General features: G+C 44.0%; 1 protein-coding gene across 2 annotated transcripts in view; it reads left to right on the top strand.

The window, feature by feature from the left end:
• ZNF609 (zinc finger protein 609) overlaps positions 1-18,244 on the top strand; it is a 264,162-nt gene extending 245,918 nt beyond the window's left edge. For both annotated transcript variants that reach the window (XM_069098322.1, XM_069098323.1), the window contains 7 exons: positions 3,815-3,902; positions 8,000-10,349; positions 11,489-11,855; positions 12,691-12,866; positions 13,168-13,384; positions 13,971-14,049; positions 14,622-18,244. In XM_069098322.1, the coding sequence (XP_068954423.1) occupies positions 3,815-3,902; positions 8,000-10,349; positions 11,489-11,855; positions 12,691-12,866; positions 13,168-13,384; positions 13,971-14,044 (3,272 nt within the window). In that variant the 3' untranslated portion in view covers positions 14,045-14,049; positions 14,622-18,244. The remainder of the gene's footprint in view (positions 1-3,814; positions 3,903-7,999; positions 10,350-11,488; positions 11,856-12,690; positions 12,867-13,167; positions 13,385-13,970; positions 14,050-14,621) is intronic.
• The last annotated feature ends 1,761 nt before the right edge of the window (positions 18,245-20,005 follow it).

Here is a 20,005-nt window from a genome sequence, read left to right as displayed (position 1 = left end):
AAAATGAAAGTTTTTGCTTTTGTTTTTTAAAGCATATGGCCATGGGACCATATAGTATAATAGCAAATGGCCCAACTGACCTCATTAGTCCCTAAAGGCATTACAATTCAGTATACTAACAGACCCTGAGTATTTAAGGAAAAAATTAAATATTAAATCCTTTATTTAGAGCCTCAGACTATAATTTCCCATGTAAAGTGTTATAAATGGTAGCTAGTTTCTCATATCAAGTCCCCAAAAGCCAACTCAACCCTAAGGTTAAATATATTTCTACTACACCTAAAATCATTCTTTATAACATTGTTTTATTGAGTTAGTGAACTAATGGCTCCCCTACTATACAGAATATCCCAAGAGTCTTGATACAGTTTTAAGCTTTAACCAGCTTTTAAGTTGAGGATTGTTTGTGTTCTTTTTTTTTTCTTCCTGTCTTCTTGACAGGAAAACATGTAACACCTTTTAGAAAAATGTATCCAAAGTGGGTGAGTTTTTAGGTTTTGGCGCTTAAAAAGGAGTATGCTAATACTTCATTGAATCTATTCATTCTTGGCCTTGGGTACTCCTTCCAGTATGAAGATCTCAGTTCATCCATACTTTTCCTTCTATTGATAGATTCTTGCATTTCCTCCCAAGAGTCTTCCATTAAAAGATTTGGGCAGTATGCCAGGGTCTTCCTCTGGAACGCTAAAAATTTCATGGGTATCAAGGCTGTCCATATGTTATCCTTTGCCTCTTTAATATATGACAGGCCTAATTTTGCCCATTGTACATTTGCTAGAACATCTCTTAACACTACTTCTTTTTACCCAAGTCATCAGTAGTAGTAGGTACTAAGAAGCTGTGCCTATCCTGTCATCCATCTCTCCATTACCTTAGAGAATCCTGGATTTTTAAAACTATTTTGGAGATCACAATGTCCCATGATTGACAGCCATATAGTATGACTGGGAAAATACTATTGTTTAAAAAAAAATGATAGGGATTTGTGTCAGAGAAGAGCTTCATATCATTGAGAGTGATAGACACTTTCTGAAATGCCGTCCAGACCACTTTCTTCCTTCTGCTCAATTCTTCACTCAGCTCGTTATCCACCTGTAACGGGTATCATATACAAACTAAGTCAGTGGTATTTAATTTAATTTTGTATATTAAAGGAGTAGGGGCGGCCAGGTAGCACAGCGAGTAAGAGCACTGGCTCCAGTGTCGGGATGACCTGGATCAAATCCCGGCTCAGATACTCAGCACCACACCCAGAAATAACTGGCTGTGTAACCTTAAGCAAGTTACTTAACCCCGATTGCTTTAAAAAAAAAAGGGGGGGGAGTAAAAACTTCAGTTATATAGAAAATTAATTTACACTGAATATATCTTCGTTCCCACATGATAATGAATAAGTGTATAAAATATACTTTTGTATCCTTACATATGTATATATTCTTAGCACATAGTATATGTTGATTAATTGCTTGATTAGATTTGTCTCTAGAGAGACTTCCTGTGAAGAACTTTATTGCTAAGCAGTAGGAAGGATGGATTTCTGAGTTGTTTTCTATATGAGCATCTCTCCCTACCCCTCAGTATAAACTTCTGTTCCATGTATACATCTTGCACATCATTTCCTGAGGACAGAATTTGCTAGGGTGGTGAGAAATGAAAAAAAGCATGAGAGAATTGGACCCCTCAGAAAGGGATAGCAGAAGCGCTGACAGAAATTAACAATTTCATCAGAGGGGAGTCCTACCACACTAATTTATTTGGAGTTCTTAAAGTATTACTGCTGTATGCTAAAGAAATGTATTTAGCTTGGATCTTTCATTGCTGAGATGAATATTTCTTAAGACCTAGCAGAAGCCATTGACTGCCTTCCCACAAGTCACTTACTCTTCCTACTATGCCTCAGGTTTACTGTCTCTTAAGGAGGAAGAATGTTCACCACTCTGAAACAAAATGATGGTTAATGAGATCATGTCTGGAAGGTCCTTAGTGATTATGAGAATAACTACATAGTGAAATACAAAGTACTATTTTATCATTTACTGTTTTGCCATTATTCTTATCCTCAAACAAATCAACCTTCTCTTTATGGTGTGGGAGCCTTTTGTAACAGGAAGCATTCCAAAATGTGGGCCTATTTTCCTCTGTTTAAACTAACCTTGCTACTCTTTAGTCATCCTTTGACAGAAACAGTATCTGTCCAGTGTCATTTTCTGATCTTTTTTTCTTTTCTGTACTTCTCCTTGTTGCCTGGAGTCAGGGCCCTGCAGAGATTTACATTTGGGGGAATGGGGGGAAGTTGTATGCTTTGACATTTAAACAGGCCACCCAAATCTGTATATCCATATTAGGTTTTCCCCTCCTCCCTTTTCCCCCCATCAGCACTGTGGCCTGATCTCCTTTTCCACTCATTCATTATTTCTCTGGTTTGCAGATTACACTAAGAGAAACACCCAGATTTATAAACATGTGTTCACTCCCAGCTGTTTCAGGCTGGGAGTCACATTCATCTTCTAATTGTGTGCCTGTTCTCTTTGCAGTTGCACTAGTCTGCCCTTGTAAATGAGATGCCTATCTCTGAGTCTTACCTTGCTCAGATAAATATATTCAACTCAATGGACTTTGCTCCTAGTCAAATTAGTTATGCAGTAATCAGAGCAGCCTATCTCTGGGAGGAAACATCCACTTGAGTTCACTCTGCTAATAGCTAGAAATCATTTAGTGTAATTGCTTTCTTGGGGGGAGGGGGTGCCCGAAGAGACCTGAGAAAAAGGGACTACTATTTTACTCCCTTTGGCACAGGAACCTCTCTTTCAACCGAATTATGCCTTTTAGCTACTCATTTTAGAGCCCCTGTTGTATCTGGGAAAAGAGGTGATTAGCTAGTGATGAAGTCAAAATTTTGTGCCACTCTAGTGTCATTAGTGATATAGGCTTCCTGTTAAAACAGTGTTTTCTTGAATTCCTTATCCTAGCCTTGTTTAGTGAAAGCAACCTAAATTTTCATCCCAGAAAGAACTTAGACGAACATGCATCCTTTGCTAGTGACATGACTATATGATTAAAGGGATGTGCCCTGCTTTCTGATTCTAGAGTCCTCTTGGTCCATAGTCTTGTCTTCCATACCCCTCTCACGAAAAAGGATCCTTGTGTTTGTTCTCTTGAGTTCTGTTCTCTTCTACAAAGTGCCTTCTTGACTTCCTCCCTGTTTAGACAATTCTATACTAAAGAGAAAATTAACATTAGGGAGTACTGTTCCCTCTAGTTGTGCAAATAGGGCTTTGAGGCCTAGCAAAAAAACAAAACAATAGGCTAAAGCCCAATTCTGTACTTTTCTAATTAAGAATAACAAGTTTTAATGTTTAGTGTCTTTGCCAAGAAGTAAGCTTTCACAATACATTATCTCATTTGGTCCTCACAACCACCCTAAAAAAGGTACAAAGTATTATTCCTTTTTGAAGATGTGGAAATTGATGTTCTGAGAGGATAGTTTGCCATGAGTTACACAGCTAATAATGACACAGCAGCAGAACTGGGACTCAAACTCAGCTCTTCTGACTCTTAAGTTCATTATCCCATGCTATTTCTCATCAGCTAAAGACTTTGTCTTCATTTAGCCCCTATGCTTTCCAGAATTTTTCCCAGAATGAAGAAATTTGTGTTTCTTCTAAGTATCTATCAAAAGCCCCAGTTTCATTAAAGTTAGCTCTAGACCTGCCTACTAAGTTTCCACAATCCAGGATGCTACTGAGACAGATCTCATTCCCCCAGTTGGAGGTTTGATGTCAACATCTATGTCTAAGTCTTCTTTGTGTTCCAGGCATGTTGGTGGTGAATGTGACATGGAGGAACAAGACCTATGTAGGCACCCTTCTTGACTGCACACGTCATGATTGGGCACCCCCCAGGTGAGCGCTCTCTCTGTTTTTTAGCTTTTTAGTGAAAATTGGGTCTGATTTATACAAACAAAGAAAGATCTAAATAGAGAAATAGTAATTGCTTAGGTGTAGACCCAGCCAACTAATCTTATTCAGTGCCATATCAATCCAACTACCAAAGAATTACTTTATAGAGCTTTAACAAAATAATAAAATTCATCTGGACTAAAGGTCAAGAATAAATAGGGGGAAAGTGAGAGTGTCACAGGGTGATTATTAGTACTATGTCTTAAATTTCTGTAAACACATTATATAATCATTAAGACAATTGTGTACTGGATAAGAAATAGAGAAGTTAATTAGTGGAACAGGTATGCAAAATACAGAAGCAAATGATACAGTAGCCTGATATTTGATAAACCCAAAGATCTCAGTTATTAGGGCAAAAACTCACTATTCAACAAAAATTATTGGGGAAAACTGGAAAGCAGCCTGGCAGAAACTAGGTATAGAACAATATCTCACACCAAAATAAGCTCAAAATAGGTACATGATTTAGACATAAGGAGGTTACCAAAATAAGCAAAATAGAGGAATGTAGAAGAAATTACCTTTAGATCAATAGGGAAAAAGTTCATAACCAAATAAAAGAGAGGTTCACAAGCAAAACGGACAATTTTGATTAAATAAAATTAAACATTGTTCATGTAAACAAAACCAATGCAGCTCAAATTAGAAGAGACACAGGAAATGGAAGAAGAGAGTTACTTTGATGCAAGTTTCTCTAATAAGATTCTCTAAGATATTTAGGGAATTGAGTCATTTTATAAGACTAGCAATTATTCCATTCCACAGATAGTAAATATTCAAAACATAAGCAGTTTTCAGAGAAGAATAATCTAAATTATCAATAACTTTATGAAAAAATGCTCTAAATTACTAATAATTAGAGAATTGCAAATTAAAAACAGTTCTTGAGGTATCAACCGCATACCCATCAGAATGACAAAGTTGACAAAAAAGGAAAATGACAAATGCTGTAGGGTCTATGGAAAAACAAGTATATTAATATATTATTGGAGCTGTGAACTGCTCTACCTTTTCTGGAAGGGAAATGATAATTATGCCCAGAAAGCTATTAAACTGTAAATACCCTTTGACTCAAAAATAGCATTACTAGGTCTCTATCCCAAAGTGACCAAAGCAAAAAAGAAAAGGACCTAACTATACAAAAATATCTTTAGCATCTGTTTTCATAGTGGCAAAGAATTATAAACTGAGAGGATGCCTATCAATTAAGGAATGGTTTAATGGTTAAGTTATGGCATATGAATGTGATGTGATACTATTATTGCACTGTAAAAATGTTGGAGATGTGGTTTCAGAGAAACCTGAGAAGACTGATATGAATTGATACAGAGTGAAGTGAGCAGAACAGTTTATACAATAACAGCAATATTGTAAAAACAACTTTGAAAGATTTTTGAACTCTGTTCAACACAATGACCAACCACAATTCCAAAAGACTCATGATGAAACATATCACCTACTTTTAGGTAGGAAGGTGATAGACTCAGAATACAGATTGAGGCTTTTTTTATTAAACATAGATAATGCAGGAATTTGTTTTGTTTGACTATACATGTTTATAATGAGTTTTGTTTTTCCTTGTCATGAAGGGAGTAGTGATGTGGGAGGGAGAAAATTCAGGACTGAAAATAAAAGAAAATTAAGTGTGACTGTCTCTGAGGACTGGAGCTGGACAGATAGCAAGATCTCTGCCCTTTTCTGTATCTTGTTCTCTATGACCTTTATCCACTCTGTATTCTCTATACCCTATAAGCCTAGCTTCTCATACCTATCTGGTGACTAGGCAGCAGTGCAGATCATACACAGATGTTTAACTTTCACCGTTTATTGAGATTACATTTCTTTTTTATCATAGTCTTTCGTCAGAGAAGGTTGGCCACCTCCCCTGCTTCATGGTAGATAAAAGGAGTGTTCATCCAGAGGAATAGGTCTGCATGTTGCATTTTAGAATTTAGTATGTATTCTCTGAAGCAAACATAAAGGAAGAAAAGTGGTACAATACTATGATTAAAAAGTAATGTTATGCCCTCTAGTAGACTGTAAACTCCTTGAAGGCAGGAGCTGTTTTAATTTTATCTTTGGTATCCCTAGTGCAGAGCACATAAACTCTCAATAAATGCATGCTGAATTTAATTGAATTGAAAAGAAACAAAATACTATGGCAGTTTAAGACATCAGGGACATCACAGCCAACAACAGACCATTCAACAACCATTTAAATATACTAAGTAAATTAGAGTTTTAAAAATTTCAAGAATAAGAAACCAGAGAAATATTATCAAAATCTTTTGCTAATGACGCTGGTGAGTTCTTGTCCCTACACTTTTTCAGGCTGATTACTCTTATAGTATAATGTGTAGTATAGAATGTATTTAATAGTAATTGAATAATATTCATTGACAGTAGGTTTTTTCCAGAAGACCCAGCATGAGTTGATCAGTGAGATGTAGACTCTATCTCCCAGCTTATTGGGGCAACATGGATAGGGAACATTAGACTTAAAACATACTGCCTCTCATATTCCCCCAGCATTTGATAGTGGTCTTTTAGCCTCCTTGGGTCCTATTTCAGCAGAATGCACCTCCTAATCTGTTCCTTGATGTTGGTGCCCTGTTTAGGTAAAAAACTAGGGGGATCAGGAAAAATACCCTTATATTCCACCTAACCAAGAACTGTTCTGTGGAATATACAGTAATAATTCCCCAAAGGGAATTATTTGAAAGCCCATGGTGGGGTGGCTTTGATAGTTCTTCCCAGCCGTCAGAGAGAATAGACAATGCTGCATGCTTTTTGAGGCCTGGATATTGGAAACTACTCATAGAATATTGATTGGGTTCAGCAGATAGACTGAATCTAGGTAGCAAATTAAGCCATTTCCAAAAAAACTGTTGGAGCTATAAACAGTAACAGGACACAGACTTCCTATTCTTTTGAATTTGGGAAGAAAGGTCGTAGTAACATTTTCTGGAAGATACCCTCTGGGAAAAGAAAACCAAAATACTCTTCAAATCATAAGTTAAGCCTCTTAGTTCTTATCACAGGCATTATTCAGAGTACCTTGAAGGAACTACTTTGATACTGGTCAGTCAAATAGGGTCTATCCTTGGTAGAAATTTCTAAATACATGAACTCCATCTCCTTGTTCAGAACTTTCTTGGATATTTCATAGTATGGCACGTTGAGGAATATACAGCTTGTTATGTGACACAGTGTATAACAGCACTGGGGCCTAGAATTCGGCAAGCCTGAGTTCAGTTCTTGCCTCAAACACCTACTAGTTTTCCTTGAGCAAATCACTTAACCCCACTTGCCTCAGTTTCCTCTGCTGAAATATGGGAATCCTAATAGTATCAACCTCCCAGAGTTGTGAAGATTAAATGAGATGGTTGTAAAGGCATAGATAATAAGTGCTATGTTAATGCTAGCGATAATGATGATGCCATTGTAGTTGTGGTTAGCCAGTAAGATTCCATGATTGTATGTGCTGATTGGGAATAATTGACAGCCAACTAAGTTTTCAGAGCTTTGTAGTGTGCCACAAACTAAGAACAACAAAGCCCTCAGCCATGGCTATTTAGTAAGGGTGAAAGACTTCCTTTGAGAGGAAGGTGGGAAGACTTTTGTTCTTTTCTGTTTCTGTGCTGTACTTTAGTCATAGTCACCTGTCACCCAGCCAGGAGCCAGAGCTCCCCTACTGATCTCCCCTACGCTGACTTTCTATTCCTAACAACAGCTGTTTGCTTCTTAGGCAGCTATATGGTTCAGTGGATAGAGCTCTGGGCCTGCAGTCAGGAAGTTCAGATCTGGCCTCACACATTTCTTAGCTGTGTGGCCTTGGGCAAATCATTTAAGCTCTGTTTACTTCAGTTTCCTCAGCTGTAAAATGGGGATAACAACACTCAGGGTTGTTGTAAAGATCTAGTAAGATCATATTTGTAAATTGCTTTTTAGCACAGTGCCTAGCACATAGTAAGTGCTATCCAAATGCTAGTTATTATTTCTGTTATTATTACTATTTTATTACTACTACTGCTTAGGTTCTGTGACTCCCCCACCAGCGACCTGGAGATGCGTAACGGCCGAGGCAGAGGTAAGCGCATGCGTCCCAACAGCAACACACCTGTAAATGAGACAACTGCGGCTTCCGACAGCAAGGGGACCAGCAACAGCAGCAAGACCCGGGCAGGGGCTAATAGCAAAGGCCGCCGGGGCAGCCAGAATTCCTCAGAGCACCGCCCTCCTCCAAGCACGACCACTGAGGATGTCAAGGCCAGTCCTTCCTCTGCCAACAAACGAAAAAATAAACCCCTCTCTGACATGGAGCTGAACTCTAGCTCTGAGGACTCAAAAGGGAGCAAGCGAGTCCGAACCAATTCCATGGGCTCAGCCACTGGGCCTCTTCCTGGGGTCAAGGTAGAGCCTGCCATCTTAGATAGAAATTGCCCCTCCCCAGTCCTCATTGACTGCCCCCACCCAAACTGCAACAAGAAATACAAGCACATCAATGGATTAAAGTATCACCAGGCCCATGCACACACAGATGATGACAGCAAGCCAGAAGCTGATGGAGACAGTGAATATGGGGAGGAACCCTCCCTGCATACAGACCTTGGAAGCTGTAATGGTGCCTCTGTCTCCCAGAAAGGCTCCCTATCCCCTGCCCGCTCAGCTACCCCAAAAGTCCGACTGGTAGAACCTCATAGCCCCTCTCCTTCTAGCAAATTCAGCACAAAGGGCCTCTGTAAGAAGAAACTGGGCGGGGAAGGGGACACAGACCCAGGGGCTCTGTCTAATGATGGTTCTGAGGATGGTCCCTCAGTAGTGGATGAGACAAGCAATGATGGCTTTGATTCTTTGGAGAAGAGATGTTTGGACAAGGATAAATCTAAAAAACCTTCTAGTTCAAAACCTGAAAAGATTCCTTCCAAGAGTTTAAAGTCAGCCCGGCCCATTGCCCCTGCTATTCCCCCTCAGCAGATCTACACCTTCCAGACTGCCACCTTCACAGCAGCTAGTCCCGGTTCTTCCTCTGGTTTGACTACTACAGTCGTCCAGGCCATGCCCAACAGCCCACAACTCAAACCCATTCAGCCTAAGCCTACTGTGATGGGAGAGCCTTTCACTGTCAACCCTGCCCTGACCCCAGCTAAGGACAAGAAGAAGAAAGAAAAAAAGAAGAAGGAGTTGAAGGAACTTGAAAACCCCCTGACTCCTGGAAAAGTTTGCCGAGCTGAAGAAGGCAAGAGCCCATTCAGGGAGTCATCAAGTGATGATCGGACCAAAAGTGAGGGCCTCCTTAATGGCTCATCAGACCCCCACCAGAGTCGGCTGGCCAGCATCAAAGCTGAGGCAGACAAGATATACAGCTTTACAGATAATGCCCCCAGTCCCTCTATTGGCAGCAGCAGTCGGTTGGATAGCACAACTCCTGCCCAGCCCATGACTCCCCTGCATGTGGTTACTCAGAATGGAGCAGAAGCTGGTTCTGTTAAGAACAACAGTCCTGCATACTCTGACATCTCAGATGCTGGAGAGGATGGGGAAGGCAAAGTAGACAGCGTCAAATCAAAAGACCCCGACCAGTTAGTCAAAGAAGGGGCTAAGAAAACTCTTTTCCCTCCTCAGTCCCAGAGCAAAGACTCTCCCTATTACCAAGGCTTTGAAACTTACTACTCTCCAGGCTACCCACAGTCCAGTCCAGGGACTCTGAACCCCACCAGCCAGCCAGGAGTTGAGAGCCAGTCATTGAAGGTGAAGAAGGATGAGGAACCCGAGAACACTGAGGCAAAAGTAAAGAATGAGGGCTGTGAGGATAAGAAACCAGAGCTGAGCAGTTCGAGTCAGCAGCCTTCTGTCATTCAGCAGCGCCCTAACATGTACATGCAGTCATTGTACTATAACCAGTATGCCTATGTTCCCCCCTATGGCTACAGTGACCAGAGCTATCACACCCACCTTCTCAGCACCAACACAGCTTACCGCCAGCAGTATGAAGAGCAGCAGAAGCGCCAGAGCTTAGAACAGCAGCAGCAGCAGCAGCGGGGGCTGGAGAAGAAGGTGGAGCTGAGCCTGAAGGAACGGGAGGCTGCTCTCAAGGAGGAGTGGAAGCAGAAGCCATCCGTTCCACCGACACTCACCAAGGCCCCCAGCTTGACAGACCTTGTGAAGTCAGGGCCTAGTAAGGCCAAAGAGCCAGGGGCTGATCCTGCCAAGTCAGTCATCATCCCCAAGCTGGAGGACTCCTCCAAACTCCCCAGCCAGGCTGCCGAGGGACTCAAGGTGAAACTGAGCGAGGCCAGCCACCTGGGCAAGGAGGCCTCAGACTCCAAAGCAGCCACTGAGTGTGGCCGGCAGACAGATGTGGATCCGGTGCTCTGGTACCGACAGGTAACTCACTGGAAGTCTTTTCTTATTTGACAGTCTCTCCATCCTTTCCCTCCATACCCATTCTTGTCCCTGTGTTCATTTTGCTGTCATGCAAGAATCGCACAAACATGGTATCTAAGGGGTTGATGAGACCTGTAGACTTACTCACTCTCATGTAGTACATTCCATACCTTGAAAACGCTGTCATCACCTCTTCTGAATCTTGTAACTTTTGAGTCTTGTAGGGAAGTGTCTAAGGCAGGGACTCCTGATTTTCATTTGGTAGAGGCAGGATGGGAGAGCGGAAAGATCACTGACCTTATTTGCCACTAGCTCAAACATGTAACCTCGAGTTGAGCTGCTTTCCTTACCTGAGAACCTCACATTTCTTTCTTCATCTGTAAACTGAGGGGACTGGACTTGGTGATCTCTGAGGTCCCTTCGCTCTCCAAAATTCTGTGGTTCTCTGACAGTTAAGTGATATGCCCAAGGTCATACAGCACTTTGGTAGCAGGTGTGGGAGTAGAACCAGGTCCCCTGACTACTAGTCTGATGTTCTTTCAGCTGTACCGAACTGTCATCGTGTTTTTGAAAATTCTTTATCGTAATTTTGGCCTCCCAGCTTCTGTGAAGTGTGGTAGTGATAATTCTTCCATTCCCTATTCATTTCTGACCGGAGGGGTTAGAACTAAGAATTAACATTGCCCTTGAGTTAGAATAGAACATCTTCCATCCCCTGGATTAACAGATGAGCAACTTTTTTCCCACTTTTGTGTTTGCTGCTCTACCCTTCATATATTCATTCATACCTTTCTCCTCTGTGAGAGAAGGATCAGGGATGACCCAGAATACCTGTTAAAGGGGCATCCCTATTTTTAGAAGGTATTTTCCTAAATTGTCTCCCTTTCCTTATTTGCCCTTTTGATATGGTCTCTTATTTTTCTTGCTTTTTACATTTGTTTCTTTTCCTTTGTCTCTTGCATAAGAATGGAGGAGGGGTGTCTGGGTTAAGTTGTAAGGGGAGCACAATAAAGGCCAACATAGACTTGCTCCCCATAATCGGGTTCCTGATCTGTCCTTATGTCTCCACTCTGATCTGGGCCTGAATCAGGTTTCTTTTTCCCTCACTCCATCCAACCCCTAACCCCTGGTTGTTACAGGAGACGGAACCTCGAATGTGGACATATGTTTATCCCGCCAAGTACTCAGATATCAAGTCAGAAGATGAGCGGTGGAAGGAGGAGCGAGACCGAAAGTTGAAGGAAGAAAGAAGTCGGAGTAAAGACTCTGTACCCAAGGAGGATGGGAAAGAGAGCACAAGTGGCGATTGTAAACTGCCCCCTTCTGAAGAGTCCCGGCTTGGGGCCAAGGAGCCCCGGCCCAGCGTCCATGTGCCTGTGTCCTCCCCTCTCACCCAGCATCAGTCTTATATTCCCTATATGCACGGCTACTCCTACAGCCAGTCCTATGACCCAAACCATCCCAGCTATCGAGGCATGCCTGCTGTCATGATGCAGAACTACCCAGGTATGGCACCAAAGCATCAGGGAAATAGAAGTCTAAGCACGGTTAGGGATGGTTTAGATAACATCTCATTCATGAAGGTGTGTCATCCTGTAAGGGTACCTCTGTGTGTCACCTGTCACCCTCCTCCCCAGAACTGGCTGCCAGCTCCATAGTTTGTGGAGCTCATGTACAGAATCTCCCTATGCTAATTGATAGGAAAACTACTAGGTAGAAAGTAAATCTTTGTTAATGCTTGTTGACTTGACTTATACAATTCATTGCCTCCTGGTTTCTGGTGCTCTAGGCCCTTGTCAAGTGAAGTGCTTCTGAAGCCTCCAACAAATGTTTTAGCTACTATAGCCCTTTCTCACCCCAAGCCCCCCAGTTTGTCCTAGATGACCTATCATAACCATACAAAGTCATTCATGGCTAAGAAATTTCAAGGCAGACTTAGAAATAGCCAGGTTTTTAAACATATATAATACAATTGCTTTCTTTCTTCCTTTTTCAACCCCTAACCCTCTCCCAAGAGTTCTTGGGCTGGATCCATGGGGCCAAGCCAGATATGGAGAAGTTGCCTGGAGGAAAGCAAATGAATATCTCTTTTTGGCCAGTGTTCTTTGCCTCTTAGAATTGTGTCAGCGTTGTTTCTCCCAGGGGAACTCCTAAGCTAGTTTGATTGAGGAGCTCCCCGGGGTTGTACCTCCCTTCTAAGGGCTTCCTACCAGCCAGCCAGGACAACCCAGCAGTCCTAGCCATAGGAGTATCATTTGAGCTAAATCTAGTGCAGCTTGTGCCTAGGGACCCAGATTCACCAAAGGTTCCCCCTGCCTCATGGCTGTTTCTCCTGTCCTAGGTTCCTATTTGCCCTCCAGCTACTCCTTTTCCCCATATGGTAGCAAGGTCTCAGGGGGTGAAGATGCTGACAAGGCAAGAGCCAGCCCCAGTGTGAGCTGCAAGTCCAGCTCAGAGTCCAAGGCCCTGGACATCTTGCAGCAGCATGCCAGCCACTACAAGAGCAAGTCTCCCACGGTAAGTGCTTGTATGGCATTGACAGAGCCACGTAGACCCAGTCCCACAGAGGAAAAGCAGTTGAGAGTACAATTTAACTTGGTTGGCTTGATGTTGAGCCCACCAGGGACACCCCCTCTTGTTCTTAGTCTCTGAAGCCCAAGCTTCTCCCTCCTTCCCCAGGTTCCTTCCTGATTGAACTCAGTAGAAAGTCCTGAGTGGCTTTGGTATCCCCTGCCTCTCCCATGGGTGTATGTGTATCTGTTTGCCTATCTGTAGCTGTCTTTCATTTTGGGGCTTTGTTGTTTGTCTTCCCTTCCAGATAAGTGAGAAGGCTTCTCAAGAGAGAGACCGAGGAGGCTGCGGGGTGGTAGGGAGTGGCGGAGGCTGTAGCAGCGTCGGGGGAGCCAGCGGGAGTGAGAGGAGTGTGGACCGGCCTCGCACCTCCCCCTCCCAGCGCCTGATGTCCACACACCACCACCACCACCATTTAGGGTACTCACTCCTCCCTGCACAGTATAACCTGCCCTATGCAGCAGGTGAGCCCTGGCCTCCCCCATACCTACCCTTTTACGTGCCCTTCTAAAACCATGAACCACTGGGGGTGCCTGCGAGCAGTGCACCTTCCCTGGATCTTTATATTTCATGTAGAGTCCTGGAACCCTCCCCAGTCAAGGAGGGAGCTTATGTACACGGGTTCTGTTCTCATCTCCGTTACTGGTGGCCCATATGACCTTATGTAAGTCACTTAATCTTTCAAGCTTTGTTTCCCCACATGGAAGAGGAAGAAAATGGATTAGGTGATGTCTGAGGTCTGTGGCATTCTGTGACAAAGATAAATGGGAGCATTTCCTTTTCTCCTGAAGCTCTTAGGTTAGGTCCAGACTCCCAAAATAATAGGCCCTTTTAAGTTTAGACAAGATACATGAGTAGGTTCCCCAGGACTGGGAAAAAGTAATTGGTCATCCTGGCTTCCATCAACCACCACTAGTGAAAGAGAGTGTTCCTTCTGTAGAACACAGGGTTTGGAAAAACAAAATCTAGTGATCCCTCCAAGAGGGGAAGGGGAGTCAGTTACAAGTCCTCAGGAAGATTGGTCTGTAACACCCTCTCCTTCTCCTTCAGGTCTTTCTTCTACAGCCATTGTGGCCAGCCAGCAAGGCTCAGCTCCCTCACTCTACCCACCCCCCCGGAGGTGAGAATGGTAGGTACTTCATGTAGATGGGGAACAAAGAGACATGTTTGGGTCTCTAAAAACACTTTGGGGAGGGCCTCTGGCTAGAAAGTGGACTTGAATCATCTACTAAGATTCTTTTACAATCTCCAGAGAATAGGAAGGCAAATTATAATATGATAACAATGCCTTTCATATACATAAGCCTTGACCAAGCCATTTGCTCCTGGGGAAAACAGCTGTGAGAAGTTTGTGTATGTAGTGGAAAAAACCTAAGGGGATTTGGAGTCCGAGTCTGGGTTCAAATCCAGGCTTTGCGGCTTAGTATCTGTTTAACCCTAGGATAAGTCACAGTTTTTCTTATTTAACTCATCTACAAATTGAGGGGTTTGATGATCTCTAAGGTCCCTTCCACATATATCTTCTAGAACTCAAGAATAATTTCTCTGACTCATGGGAGAAACCTTTAGTCCCTTCCCCTGTTCCTGGAGTCACCTCAGGAAACCTGATTCCAACACAGCACTTTTCCAACTGATTTTTTTTTTCCTGGGACGCCACCTTGTGGCTTGTAAGCTGCTGAACATCCATGTCTCCTCTGGCAGGACCTGAAGCTCTGGGATAATGTGGGCTCCGAGGCCGGTGACCCGAGGAGGTGCTGGAGGTGCCATTAGACATCAGTTGAATGGTGTTGATCATCCTGTTGGCCATTCTCACGGAGACTGGAGGCAGATCCTTGGCAATCTCCCCTCCACCAGACCCCTGGACTCCCCGTCCCTCCCTCCTCCTCAGGAGCTGGAGAGCTGGTACTTAGCAAAAGTATTTATTCTCTTGGCCACAGTGACTGTTGTGGTCACAGCAGGGGTAAAGGCATCGGTTGTAATCTGGGGGCATTGCTTCAGGCCCAGGGAAGTCACTGCTCCATTTCCTGAGCCCCCTCTCCAACCAAGAGACCCCATCATGGTCACCCTCAGGGGGCGCACCCCTGACACCAGGTGGGGTCTGAAGAAAGCGCGGCAATCACCCCCCCCCCCCCATCTCTACCACCACCAGACCCTTCATCTCCCCAGAAGCTGGGGCACCAGGGACTGGAAGCAAGCAGAGGAATTAGAATCTCAGGAAAGAAATTTTAGGGCTGTTTTCTCTGTGGTTGTGAAAACAAAGTCATCAGAAACGAAGATCCCTTCTCCCCCTTCCCTATGCACATATGTGTGTGCCTGTGCTCAGAGCCTAACCCATACAGGAACACCCATGTCCCCACCCAGAGGACCCAAGAGGAAGGCTTCTATATTTTGAGGTTTCTATACCCTTAACCCCAGCACCAGCACAGAGCCCACCTACTGGATCCCCCTAGGAAAGCTGGGAACTATAATTTGAGTATCAACAGGGCCTATAAAATGGAGCCTTCTCCCCCATCCTCCTTTTCAAGGTCCTGCTGTTTGTCTCCCAATTCCTTTTCCTTTTTTCTACCTTTTTAACTCCTTGGCCTTTTCTTTGTTCTTACCGCTCTTTCTGTTCCTCTTTTTAGGGGGTCTCACCCTCACCTCTTCTTTCCCTCCCAGTGCCCAACTCTCAGGCAGAGAAAAATACCACCTACTTCTGATATGGGAAATCTGGGGTCCTTCGGGGGCTAGAAACTCTGAAACCTGCCTTTTCTTCCTAGGGTAGTGCTAGGGAGACAGCCCCTGGAATACCCAGAAGATCTTGGAGACACTGTCCACAGTCAGCCATCTCTGTGTCCTCCTCATTTAGGGCTATGCACACGTGCAACCCTTGTCCCTTTCTGTACATGTGTACTTGATTTTATATAACTCTCTAACCTCCATGTGTGCCAATATAAGCCGTTTATATGTAATACACGTCTATTTTATAGGGGTTGTTGGCTGGGGGAGGGACCTTAAGCCCTTAAGAAAAGAAGTTTCGAAGATCAGAGATTCATTCTCCCTACCCTTCCCCTTTTGTTGGGGAACTCCAGCCAGCATTGAGCCTGCTGCCTTGCCTCTGGAAGATGTGGACCACAGGGGGCAGGGTAGCTGTGCTTAAAGGACCTCTAAGGATGTTGCTTCCAGAGATCAGCCTCTGAGTTCTTTGAGGGAACTTGTTTGGGGTATTTCTTCCCTCCCCTTTCCCCTTGGGCCTCTGGGAGAGAGGCCAGGCCAGGCTGGGTAGAGGAAAGCTTTTTATGACCTGAATGCCAGAAGGAAGCAGCTGGGAATAGGAACCTGGCTCTGCCTCCTAGGGTAGCAGGGTTATTGGGGCAAGCACAATACCCAGCTGAGATTGTTTTCTAAGAATTGTGGGGATCCCTGGAGGTGGAAAAGATGGGGCAGTCAGCCTACAGGGCTTTCCTTTTTGGGGATCCATGCCTCTCCCTTTGCCCTAGTTGGGTACGAAGCCTCCTTCCTCTGCAAAGCTGCTATTTTCAGACCTCATCGCAGGCCATCAAGCAGTCACCCTCTCCCCCTAATTATTCTCCCTACTTTATACTGCTCCCAATAGGCTGTGCTCGGAGCAGTGACTTCCCTTCAAGGAGGCTACTGGACTTGGGTCCAGGGCCCCTCCCCTGAGACCAGCCACCACTCAAGAGCTCATTCTGGGGCCTAGTCTGCATTGTAACTTCCCAGGCTGCTGTGGGGCTGAGCCAGTGGCCCATCTCACCGTTCCTGTTTGTTTTTAAATATTGTTGTGTGTTTTGTATCTGTGGCGCCGTCCTGCGGCGTGCTCTGTACATACTGTAAAGAATTGTTTGGAAATTGTTTGGGGTAGTTTTCTTTCCCATTGGGCGGGCATGGCCCCAAACTCTTGCTCCATCTGTCTCACTCTATAACATAGAGATGAGGTGGCTGGTGGATCAGTGGGATGGGCTCGGGGTTCTTCAGAAGGGAACAGCTTTTTCTCTTTATTTTCTTTATTATTAAACTAATGTTTGGCTCTTTGATCCCTATATCCAAGACCTTCCCCCAGTGTCAGGGAGGAAGGGCTCAAAAGAAAAGATGGCAGCAAAAGCAGGCAACATGCTTCTTCCCATTCCCAGACTCCTGGCCCTTTGCCAGGCCCAGGCTTCTCTCCCTGTCCTGCCAGTCACACTGTGGTAGCAGGTATGAGGCTGCTAACTTGGAGGAGATGGAGTTGAAAAATGTTAAGTGGAGGATTTGCACTCCTACCTCAGGCCTCAGGACTTCCAGGCACAATTGGGACCATTGAGGGAACCATAACATTCTTGACATTTGAAAGACTATAGTAAGGATTCCCTTGGGGGGTGGAGGGGGAAGCCAAGAGCCCAGGCCAGAGCAAACCAAGTTATCTTTGCACAGGACTGCAAAGATACTGCTTGTTGGAAGCTCCCCATTGAAAGAAGGCTTTTAAAAAGCTTTGAGAAGCTGTGAAGAAAGGGAAGAAGGTTTTAACAAGGCCTGGGACCTGTCTCTAGCCTATCCATTAAGCTGAGGGCAGCACTGAATTCCCACTTGAAATGAATAGGGCTGTGATTTGAGGGTTAGTCTGTTTCTTTCTCCTTATCCTTATGCCCCAGCTCTGCAAGACATCTAGTTAGTACCAAGATAAAAGTACCATATCAAGGGGAGTGTGAGAATGCAGAGTGATTGGTCCGAGCCCCTTCTCCCACTCCCTGGACAGGTCAAGGGAGGTCAGTGGGGAGTTCACAGAAGGAATAGAGCCAATTTCTTACAGGCTTTGAGAAGGGAATTCTCCATGTCAGCTGCTGCTCTGCCTTCTCCAACCCCAGGACCCAAGAGCTACTCTGAAGCCTCTCAGGGGCTTTGACCAGGCAGTTAGCAGGCCCCACAAGAAATGGGCCCTGCTTTGCTCTTTGTGGTGGTACTGGGGAAACCGAAGAACTTATGTTTAGCCCGTAGCCAGGGGGCTGTCCCAGGATGAACCCCTCCCTCCACCCCCCCAGGCCCCTTTATTCAACTCCTCTCCCCAGCCCAGCTCCTTGCCATGGTGTTCAGCCCATTGGGAATAGGCTGGGCCTGGCAAGGAGGGGCAGTGTTGCTGTTTATAGCTTGTTCCATTGGAGCTGCTCTGTTGGGTTTGATTTCAGTCTTCCTGATTCTTCCCTTCTGTAAAGTGTACATTACCAAGTTCCTTGTTTTTTATATATATATAAATATATATATATATATATATATATACAAACTGTACTCTTTTTGCCTTTGTACATTCAGGCAAGAAGAGAAAATAAATCTTTTTAAGAGACAATCACAAACCTGTGAGGGCTGCTGGTTATTTCTCCCAAGTGTGTGCCACAGAGCTGCACTCAGCTACTAGTGTTCCCCAACCTGTTTCACCCCACACACACTCCCATGTTTGGACCCTTACCCCTCCTCTCCTTCCGTTTTGATTCATAGCCTTCTCTCATGGTTCGTGACAGGCTGTATCTGGTACGCTCCAAAGCTTTGGGTGGCTCAGTGCAGATGTTCACCTTTTCCTACACCTAAAATTTCTCCCACCTTCACAACCTCTTCTTTTTTCACATGTAGGTCCCAATGCCCAAAGGTGCTGTGGGGCATTTGGGTACTTGGGTACATCCCATCTCTAAGGTTGTGACAGGGGAGATTAATTTATGTTAAAGCTGTGCAGCTAACTGGAAACTACAATTTGTATGATTAAAAACCTACCCAAAAATTAGATTTATAAACTTTTGGGGATGAATAAGGAGTTATCTGTCTACTAACTCCTGCCCTATACAAAAATCTAGCCTATAGGTTGACTCTGATCACTGCAGCCCAAAGAATAATTTATCTGCTGTAGACATCTCATTCAGAACAATCTCAGGTCTACTATAAAGAACAACTGAAGGTTGTGAATAGTGTTTAGCAACTATTATAAAGCCACAGGGCAGTGGAACAATCTAAAATTTAGGCTCAAGTGAGCCCATTTCCTAGCTTTTGTTTTTCCCTCTATGGCTATTTATCTTTTTCCCTTACCTCTAGTTGACCATGGTATAGAAAAAGTTAATTTTTAAAACATTGAATTTTAATAATTTTAATATCAAGTGAGTTTAATGTCTTTCCTTCTTCCAGGAAGGTGGGAAAAAATGTTTTTATTTTCCCCCCAAAAAATTGCTTAAGTGGCCCTTGGTTGATTTTTTTTTTTTTTGAGTCAGTGGCCCTCACAGGGAAAAAAAAAGGTCCCCATTCTTGCCTCAAAGGAATTGCCTTCCCTAGTGTACGAAGTTCCATTATCTAGGCCTGTCTATGAGGAGCCACCACAAGAGGGCAGCAAACTCCTGAGAATCATTCTCATCCACTTCTGCTTCTGCCTCTGCCTCTGCCTCAGAAGGAGAGGACCCAAGATTTGGATCATTGCTACAATTCCTGCCTAAACTTAGTGGTACTGACTCCTGCTCCCTTCCCCCACCCTCATTTTCCTTATTTCATCATTGTAGCCCCACTTTTTCTTTGTATAAAGTTTAAGTTTAGCTTCTCAATCAACATTCATCTGTCTTCCCTGCTAGTCTCTTGGCACTGCTCACCCTATAGCCACTGCCCTCAAAATTTCTTTGGATGAATCTGCTCAACCCTAGCTACTAGCTCTGAGCCTTCCCAAGTCAAAGCAATTGGCTTCAAGTTCATTCCTGCTCTGGCAGTATACCTCTGGGCAGCTGTTCATGAGCATCAGGCCCAGAAAACAGAGGAAAATGAGTTATGGAAAGGAGAACTATCAATCAGGTGAGAAGGCAAAATACATCCATTTCCAGCTAGATATTGTAGAGCGGCACCCAGCAGAATACCGAGGCCTAACTTTTGAGGCATTAGAGAGGTTCCAGGAGAGGGGGAAGAATGTTCATACTGTTCCTGGGAAAGGAGGAGAAGCATTCATTAGCAAAAGATCAGGAATCCCAGTAGAGGAAAAAGGGGACTGCAAATTAGAAGTTAAAATGGCCTTCTACTTTAAGCACATTTTTAGACCTTAAATTTGAAGTTCTTTAGCAGTAATGGAAAGTCATTCAGGCTTTGCCTAAAGC

Source organism: Petaurus breviceps, unplaced genomic scaffold (genome assembly GCF_028583685.1).
Source record: "Petaurus breviceps papuanus isolate PSGF00001 unplaced genomic scaffold, PetGlider_PUasm1.0 37, whole genome shotgun sequence".
Lineage (NCBI taxonomy): Eukaryota > Metazoa > Chordata > Mammalia > Diprotodontia > Petauridae > Petaurus > Petaurus breviceps.
Note: the sequence above shows the minus strand (reverse complement) of the source record. Positions and strands in the feature narration are given on the sequence as shown.